The following is a 10282-nucleotide window of genomic DNA, read 5'->3' as shown; positions in this document are numbered from 1 at the left end:
CCTACCCGAGGGACGGGGAGAGACAGAGTAGATATAAGTCTGGTAATGCCACTGAGCGTGACCAAAAAGATATATATATATATATATATATATATATATTATATATATATATTTATATAAATATAATATATATATGTATTATATAATATATATACGTATATATATTATATATATATTATATAAATATTACATATATATACATATATATATATGTATATATATATATACAGTATATATATATATATATATATATATATATATATATATATATATATATACTGTATATATATATTATAAAATTATATATATAAATATATATATATATATATATATATATATAATATATATATAAATACATACATATATATATATATATATATATATATATATATATATATATATATAGACAGACACTTGCTCTTTATTATATAGGGGAGCTTCTCATCAAAATTTTGCAAGTAAAAGCTCAGAAACCATTGAATCAATGAAACTAGTATACAAAACCCGATTTATAGACTACGCGAAAAAAAAAAAACAGCTTCTTAGAAACAGAGCTCAGTAAAGGCCGTGAAGAAACAAAGAAGGCCATAAATAAATAAATGAATAAATGAATTTATGCGTTAATCAATACATAACAGCTATTACTTGCCCCACCTTCACCAAGGATGGCCAAGGTTCAACTACGTTCAGCCTAGAGTCAAATGCTGAATATTACAAAATATAAATTCAAATATATCTAATACAATAAATCATCAAATGAACTTTACATGTGTTATATAACTATCAAACAATGGAATAACTTTACTCTCACTGATACTAAGGTAACTCTTAAAACTTACGTTATGATGTAAGCGATAAATCTTAATTTGTAGGCTAATACAATGACAAACATATTTTACTATTAATAAAACCCTTTTAAAGGTATAATGGCTTAAAGCTTGCTCATGAATGGAAGAGGCAAGAGATAGTGTCAATGCCCTAAAGACTGACCATACTGTATATACATATGATCAGAGCCCAAGACCTCTCTCCACCCAAGCTAGGACCAGGAAGGGCCAGGCAATGGCCGCTGATAAAAATCTTCATTTGTAGGCTAATACAATGACTGATATATTTTACTATTGATAAAACCCTTTTAAATGTATAAAGGCTTAAAGCTTGCTCATGAATGGCAGAGGAAAAGGATAGTGTCTATGCCCAAGAGACTGGCCATATATTCATATGATAATGCCCAAGCCCCTTCTTCACCCAAGCTAGAACCAGGGAGGGCCAGGCAATGGCTGCTGATGACTCGGCAGGTAGATCGATAGGCTCCCCTAAACCTCCCAGTCTTAGCTCACAAGGATGGTGAGGTTGCAGACACTACAAGAAATTCTCGAGTCTGAGCGGGATTCGATCTCCCGTCCAAGAGATCGCCAGACAGGGACGTTACCAATAGCTTTAGTTGCATTTCAGGAAAATAAAAATAATTTTCTTCCCTGTTAATAATGAAAAATAAAGCAAAATTTGCTGTCCCTTCTTTTTTATAGTTTATTTATGAAATATCCGTTTTGATGTTAATGTATTTAAAATGTTTTATTTTAATTGTTCATTATTTTTCATATTTTTTTTATTTCTTTATTTCCTTTCCTCACTGGGCTATTTTTCCCTAATGGAGCCCTTGGGCTTATAGCATCTTGCTTTTCCAACTAGGGTTGTAGCTTGGCTAATAATAATAATAAGGCATACTAGTACGTCATGCATAGAAAACAGCCACTACTAGTCCACTGCAGGACAAAGGCCTCAGACATGCTAATTCATGTCTGAGGCTTGACCCGTTTTCATCAACATGCTGACCAATGCGGATTGGTGATGTTGGGAGATATTCGTCTGATCGCTCACAGCAAACCATACTAGTATGGGTGGCCCTGACAAGTACAGCTTTGCTGATCACGGTGATATACAAACCCTCTTACCACGTTAAGGTATCCCAACTCAGAAATGGATATTTCTCAAAGGATTATTATTATTATTATTATTACTTGCTAAGCTACAACTCTAGTTGGAAAAGCGGGATGCTATAAGCCCAGGTGCTCCAGCAGGGTAAATAGCTCAGTGAGGAAAGGAAACAAGGAAAAAAAAGAACATTTTAAGAAAAGCAACAAGATTAAAATAAATATCTCCTAGATAAACTGTAAAAACTTTAACAAACCAAGAGGAAGAGAAATAAGAAAGAAAGAAAACTCTAACCCACAAGACAGTGAAAGACCATGGTACAGATGTTATGGCACTACCCAAGATTAGAGACACAATGGTTTGATTTTGGAGTGTCCTTCTCCTAGAAGAGTTGCCTACCATAGCTAGAGTATTTTCTACCCTTACAAAGAGTATAACCTCAAGCAAGAGAACTCTAACCCACAAGACAGTGGAAGACTATGGTACAGATGTTATGGCACTACCCAAGATTAGAGAACAATGGGTTGATTTGGGAGTGTCCTTCTCCTAGAAGAGTTGCCTACCATAGCTAGAGTATTTTCTACCCTTACAAAGAGTATAACCTCAAGCAAGAGAACTCTAACCCACAAGACAGTGGAAGACCATGGTACAGATGTTATGGCACTACACAAGATTAGAGAACAATGGTTTGATTTTGGAGTGTCCTTCTCCTAGAAGAGTTGGCTATCCTAAAGAGTCTTTTCTACCCTTACAAAGAGTATAACCTCAAGCAAGAGAACTCTAACCCACAAGACAGTGGAAGACCATGGTACAGATGTTATGGCACTCCCCAAGACTAGAGAACAGTGGTTTGATTTTGGAGTGTCCTTCTCCTAGAAGAGTTCCCTACCATAGCTAAAGAGTCTTTTCTACCCTTACAAAGAGTATAACGTCAAGCAAGAGAACTCTAACCCACAAGACAGTGGAAGACCATGGTACAGATGTTATGGCACTACCCAAGACTGGAGAAAAATGGTTTGATTTTGGAGTGTCCTTCTCCTAGAAGAGTTGCCTACCATAGCTAAAGAGTCTTTTCTACCCTCACAAAGAGAAAAGGCTGCCATGAATTATAAGGGCGTATCTATGAAAGCATGCCTGAGAATCTATTATTACAAGAACATTTTTCTTAAATATTTATGATGCACAAGGACATTTAGATGCAAGAGATCTTGAACACGAATGAGTTACATATATTTGCATGAATTAATAACCAACCTTTCCCAACTCGAATCATTATCTAGTGAATATTTTAGTATTTTGATATTTTAATGTAAATATTTTAGTCCTTCGATATTTTAGTTTTTTGATATTTTAGTCTTTCCATATTTTAGTCGTTCGATATTTTAGTCGTTCGATATTTTAGTCGTTCGATATTTTAGTCGTTCCATATTTTAGTCGTTCCATATTTTAGTCTTTCGATATTTTAGTCGTGCGATATTTTAGTCGTGCGATATTTTAGTCGTGCGATATTTCAGTCGTGCGATATTTTAGTCGTGCGATATTTTAGTCTTTCAATATTCTAGTCTTTGGATAGTTCAGTCCTTCAATAGTTTAGTCTTTGCATATTTTAGTCTTTCAATATTTCAGCCGATATTTAAATCTCTCAATATTTTAGTATTTTGATTGTTTTGTCTTCTGATAATAAAAGCAGGACCACCTCGACAGCTTACAATAAAGTAACCTTTCTATTCTATAAAATTCATAGAGATTTAGTCATATGATAAAAAAATATCTTAAAATTCTAATAAATAAAATCTTAAAATCTACTAGTCCACTGATTTGAATTTTTTATCTAACTTAGTATAATGATTTGCAAAGTCACTATGAACAAGCTGTTATTCCCATTGCAACCTATCACAGTTAACTGACCACCAGGTACAGTTGCACACAGGAATTCCTAGTACACCCGGCTCTGAGGAAATGCACTCAGCCACCCCTGACCGCGCAGCGAGTTCCTGTATTTAGCCAAGCCGACTACCTCTTTCATCTCTCCCTGCACTTATTCAGAACAAGGTGTACCAGGGACTTCTGTGTCCAACTGTACACAATTATCAACGTGGATTAACATAGATACCATTGAATTTACTGAAGGAGCCACAATCATGTCCCTTAAATTTCATTGTACTCCTGAACTCAGCAAAGAATTGTGTACCTGGTACTTAGTTAACTGTGATGGGTCACTACCAAGGTAGAGTTGATAAAGGTTAAACCATTGTTCTCTAGTCTTGGGTCGTGCCATAGCCTTTGTAACATGGTCTTGCACTGTCTTGAGTTGGAGATATCTTGCTTGAGATTACACTCGGGCACAATATTCTATGTTTCAATATTTCCGTTCCCCACTGGGCTATTTTTCCCTGTTTGAGCCCCTGGCCCTATAGCATCCTGATTTTTCAACTAGGGTTATAGCTTAGTTAATAATAATATCTATCTGTTTCCATATTTCCGTTCCTCACAGGGCTATTTTTCCCTGTTTGAGCCCCTGGGCTTATAGGATCCTGATTTTTCAACTAGGGTTATAGCTTAGTTAATAATAATATCTATCTGTTTCCATATTTCCGTTCCTCACTGGGCTATTTTTCCCTGTTTGAGCCCTTGGGCTTATAGCATCCTGATTTTTTAACTAGGGTTATAGCTTAGTTAATAATAATATCTATCTGTTTCCATATTTCCGTTCCTCACTGGGCTATTTTTCCCTGTTTGAGCCCTTGGGCTTATAGCATCCTGATTTTTTAACTAGGGTTATAGCTTAGTTAATAATAATATCTATCTGTTTCCATATTTCCGTTCCTCACTGGGCTATTTTTCCCTGTTTCAGCCCCTGGGCTTATAGGATCCTGATTTTTCAACTAGGGTTATAGCTTAGTTATTAATATATATAGCCAGATATCCTCTTTATTATGTAGAGGATATTATATACATACATATACTGCACATGTGTGTATGTGTGTATGTATGCATATTAGTTGCATGTACTCATAGCTTCTCTTAATTAAAAATCAAAATCTAATTAAGACACATGTAAAACCTTTACGTCATTAGTGTGGGGGACAGAGGAGCACTTGGGAAATTCAATTGACCTTCTGGCAAGCAGTGAAATGTCATCGTCAGCCCGAGGCAGGTGTTAGTGTTCAATATTGCACGATGTTCGCAAATGCTTGCGTCAGCAATGACGATTACCCGAATTACTTTTCGTCAATATTCCTTATTTGGTTCGAGTGTTGTTTGCACCGTGTATGCGTTCAAGGTTTACATGTTTACTTACAAGTGTTTATGTATATATATATATATATATATATATATATATATATATATATATATATATATATATATATATATGTATATACACAAATATATATATATATATATATATATATATATATATATATATATATATATATATATACACGCATATAAATACATAGGCCTACATGCATGCATAAATTACATATACACACACATACATACACATATAAATACATACATACAGTACATGCATAAATTACATAAGCACACACACACACACACATATATATATATATATATATATATATATATACATATATATATATCATATATATATATATATATATATATATATATATATATATATATATATATATTCCCTTTCTGAGTGAGTATACCTCAACGTAGTGAAAAGACTCGTGTACCACCATGATCAGTAGAGCTGTACTAGTCAGGGCCTTGCATACTAGGTTGGTTTGCTGAGAGCGATTAGACAAAAAGTCTGCCACCATCAAAAATCTGCAGTTTACCAGCGTGGTAATGAAAAATGACCAAATACCAGACATGACTTAGTATATGTTTGAGGCCTTTGTCCTGCAGTGGACTAGAAACAGCTGCATTTATTGTTGTTGTGAGTAATACTTAGAAACCTTCTTTTCTTGCTTGAAATAATCTATGAATATAAATTTCCTATTTTTGATACTTCTTAATATCCACATTCTGTTCCAGAGGTTACGGGTTGCCATGACTTAAGCAGGGACCAAAAATGAATGAATAAAATCCAACAGATTCGACTAAAGATGCCAAAATAGACATCTCAACTAACAGGAATAAAAAGGCTTCAACTAACAGGAATAAAAAGGCTTCAACTAACAGGTATAAAAAGGCTTCAACAAACAGGTATAAAAAGGCTTCAACTAACTGGAATAAAAAGCTTCAACAAACTGGAATAAAAAGGCTTCAACTAACAGGAATAAAAAGTTTCAACGAACTGGAATAAAAAGGCTTTAACTAACAGGAATAAAAAGGCTTTCGAGACACTACGTGGTTTTTATGTGAATGCTTCTAAATCCGTGGCTACAATCGTCAAAATGAACCATTTCCTAAGATGCCATTAAAATTACATAATCTGTAATGAGATAGGAATGACTTAAATCATGATGGAAACCAAGATGATGATATTTCTACTCATGTTTTCTGCTGGAATTCGGATAACAGGGGCATCACTTGCAGGTAAAATTGCCTTTTTTTTTTTTTTTTTTTTAATGTCATACTTTGATAGGAAAAATAATTTTCTTCTGAACCCAAATAATATCATACGAAAAAACAATAATACCAACATTAGTTATATCAAACTCCCTGGCAAACTCCAGTTTGTCATATTTCTGAAAACTACTGCAACTACTAAAAAAAAAAAAAAAAAAAAAAAAAAAATCCATTCAGAAAAATTGTATTGGTAAAAACTAATTGTTTAGTTTACATATTCAAACATAAGTTATATTTCATATAACCCTTTTAAAACATCAACCAGAGTCGAAATATTACAATATCACAGGATTATGTATGAATAAATTATCATTAACTAATGAATTATAATTAACCAAACAAATTTATGACAGGTATGCTCAGCGGTCGACTCAACATCAGTCCAGATGTTAGATTAACTGGTCAGATGATGGAAGAAACAGGAAATGTATTTACAGGACACACCATCTTCGTTTATAATGTTCTTTTAAGTAAGTACACATGTACACAGTGCAAATAGGAATAGTATAGGCAATCATTTGTAAATTTAGTAAGTCCAGGCCCTAGAAATGCAAGAAAATGTAAACACTTTGCAGTTTCTAAATACTTATAAGGTTTTTAAATGCTGCTCATGAATGACAGAGATAAGAGATAGAGACAATACTCTAGTTAGCAGGACCAAGGATGAATAGTTTAAGCAATCATTTGTAAATTTAGTAAGTCCAGGCCCTAGAAATGCAAGAAAATGTAGACACTTTACAATTTCTAAATACTTATAAGGTTTTTAAATGCTGCTCATGAATGAAAGAGAAAAGAGATAGAGCCAATACTCCAGTTAGCAGGACCAAGAATGAATAGTATAAGCAATCATTTGTAAATTTAGTTAAGTCCAAGCCCTAAAAATGCAAGAAAAGGGACACTGCAGCTTCTAAATATTTTAAAAGTTTTTAAAGGCTGCTCATGAATAACAGAGGCAAGGGGCTGTGAAAATCCCCTTGCAAGCAGGACAATGACCTAAAGACTGGTCATATACTGTATACATAAGATCAGCATCCAAGGCTCACTCTCCACCTAAGCTAAGACCAGGGAGGGCCAGACATTGGATGCTGATGACTCAGCAGGTAGACCTAACAGGCTCCCTCAAACCACCCATCTTTAGCTCACAATGATAGTTGCAAACACTACAGGTAATTATAAAGTTTGAGCGGGAATCGAACCCCAGTCAGGCACATTGCAAGACAGGGACGTTTCTAATAGGCTACCACAGAGCCAACCACCATCCCCCAAATAAGGAAGATGCACTTGAATATAAAATGAAGTTCAACATTGGTGAAAATTATTTCAAATCTGCAAACATTTTAAGGGCCAAACTCCTTTAGAGGCAAACTCCTTTAAAGGAAACTCCTTTAAAGGCAAATTCCATTAGAATCTAACTCCTTTAGAGGTTAACTCCTTTAGGGGTAAACTCCATTAGAGGCTAACTCCTTTAGAGGTAAACTCCTTTAGAGGCAAACTCCTTTAAAGGTAAACTCCTTTAGAGGCAAACTCCTTTAGAGGCGAACTTCTTTAAATGAAACTCCTTTAAAGGCAAACTCATTTAGAAACAAACTAATTCAGGGGCAAACTCATTCAGGGGCAAACTCATTTAGGGGCAAACTCCTTAAGAGGTAAAGTCCTTTAGAGGCAAACTCCTTTAGAAGCAAAGTCCTTTAGAGGCAAACTCCTTTAGAAGCAAACACCTTTAGAGGTAAACTACTTTAGAGGCAAACTCCTTTGGAGATAAACTCCTTTAGATGCAAACTTCTTTAAAAGCAAACTCCATTAGAGCCAAACTCCTTTAAAAAGTTTACCTTTAAAGAAGTTTGCATCTAAAGGTAAACTCCTTTAGAGGTAAACTCAATTAGGGGCAAACTCCTTAAGAGGTAAACTCCTTTAGAGGCAAGCTCCTTTGGAAGCAAGCACCTTTAGAGGCAAACTCCTTTGGAAGCAAGCACCTTTAGAGGCAAATTCCTTTAGAGGCAAACTCAAAACTTCAGGGAAATGTACAGATACTGTCTTTTTTAGGGCATTGTCCTCCTGCTAGGGCAATGCCACTGTCCCTTGCCTCTGCCATTCGTGATCGGCCTCTAAACTGGTATATTTATTTTAAGGTTGACACTTCTTAAAATATCTTATTTTCCTTTTTTCCTTTCCTCACTGGGCTATTTTCCCTGTTAGAGCCCCTGGGCTTATAGCATCCTGCTTTTCCAACTAGGGTTGTAGCTTAGCAAGTAATAATAATAATAATAATAATAATAATAATAATAATAATAATAATAATGTCAAAAATGGGGTTATTTCTCAAGTCATAAAGACTGAAAAAAATCTTTAAAAGGTAAAAAGGTTTCTGTCCCAAGATTACATTATACTGAAGCGTAGCATAAGAAAATTTGATAGTAATTGTATAGGGACAGGTATGGAGAAGTGAACGTGAAACAATTACATTAACATCTTTAAGTACGTAGGCCTATGCATATATGTATCTGCACGTGACTAGTATTAAGACTAAGATTCGATTTTTTTCTTAAGTATCTTAAATATATATATATATATATATATATATATATATATATATATATATATATATATATATATATATATATATATATATATATTGTATATATACATATATCTATATATATGCATATATATCTATATCTATATATATACATATATATATCTATCTATCTATCTATCTATCTATCTATCTATCTATCTATATATATATATATATATATATATATATATATATATATATATATATATATATATATATATAAAGAAAATTGAATAAATGTGCCAATAGGGTGAATTCGTGATTGTATGGCTTATAGGTAAGAATGAAGGAAGATATAATATTAGCGTGTTAATTACTAAAGTTTTGTGGAGGAAAAAAGAAAAAGTTAGGTGGATCAGATGTAGGCCTAGTGCTGGCATGCTTGGAATATTCACTGCCTAAAAAAAATTAGCATGGGTGTATTCTAAAAACAAAAAGTAATGTTAATCCTTTATTTTCTTTGCCTTTTCGTTTTAGAATAATTACCACAGAAACTCATTTGTTCTTTAAATTTTCATTCTAAGAGATTGGCTATATAAACTCCATAATTCCTTACAACACTTAATCATCTTTCTAACCTAATAAAAATCATTTTCAGACGAGAAGGACTTAGACCACTTAAGCGGAATAATGCAAAGAAAAACAGAATCGTTATCCATCTTCAACCAAAGAGAATGGGACCGATTCTTCTGGGCTCCCATCGTAGAAAACGGGCATCACTATAAGAAGATCACCAACTTAGTTGTTTACGGGATCACCGATTTCATGTATATGAGGCAATTGTTATGCAAGGCTAAAGTATTTATAGTCACCGTTTGTTTTGAATCGTTAGATACTATTCTTAAGAGCTCCAAGATTATCTAAAACGTCTTGACACTGATACTACCTAAGGATTTCTTATAGATTAAATAAATTAATATAGTTTATAAAAATGTATATTTATAAATATATCCTTAAATATCACTTGCATTAAATCAAAATAAGACAATAGTTAACAAATAACAGTTCGTGATATGGGATTGTGTTTTATCAAAATGCATTAAAAGATGTAATAATTCATAATATTAACGTTCATAAATAATAAGGGATGTTGTTACCAAAACTCAATTATAGAGAGAGAGAGAGAGAGAGAGAGAGAGAGAGAGAGAGAGAGAGAGAGAGAGAGAGAGAGAGAGAGAGAGAGAGAGAATGTAAATCATGCATTTGAAATGAGACGAAACATTG

The 10282-nt window shown here is 33.6% G+C and overlaps 1 protein-coding gene across 1 annotated transcript; it reads left to right on the top strand.

Annotated features, from left to right (window-relative positions):
- Positions 1–6377: 6377 nt before the first annotated feature.
- LOC137625052 (uncharacterized) lies at positions 6378–9922 on the top strand. Its single transcript, XM_068355986.1, has 3 exons — positions 6378–6450; positions 6837–6953; positions 9657–9922. The coding sequence occupies exons 1-3, from the start codon at positions 6378–6380 to the stop codon at positions 9920–9922; spliced, it is 456 nt and encodes a 151-aa protein (XP_068212087.1).
- Positions 9923–10282: the final 360 nt, after the last annotated feature.

Source organism: Palaemon carinicauda, chromosome 31, assembly GCF_036898095.1.
Source record: "Palaemon carinicauda isolate YSFRI2023 chromosome 31, ASM3689809v2, whole genome shotgun sequence".
In the NCBI taxonomy this organism is placed as follows: Eukaryota; Metazoa; Arthropoda; class Malacostraca; order Decapoda; family Palaemonidae; genus Palaemon; species Palaemon carinicauda.
This window is presented reverse-complemented; position numbering and strand designations above follow the sequence as displayed.

Excerpts from the sequence above, each read along its gene's own strand:
- LOC137625052 (XM_068355986.1), top strand. The coding sequence starts at position 6,378 with ATGGAAACCAAGATGATGATATTTCTACTCATGTTTTCTGCTGGAATT. Across the intron at positions 6,451-6,836 it reads AACAGGGGCATCACTTGCAG|GTATGCTCAGCGGTCGACTC; the intron begins GTAAAATTGCCT and ends AATTTATGACAG. Across the intron at positions 6,954-9,656 it reads CGTTTATAATGTTCTTTTAA|ACGAGAAGGACTTAGACCAC; the intron begins GTAAGTACACAT and ends AATCATTTTCAG.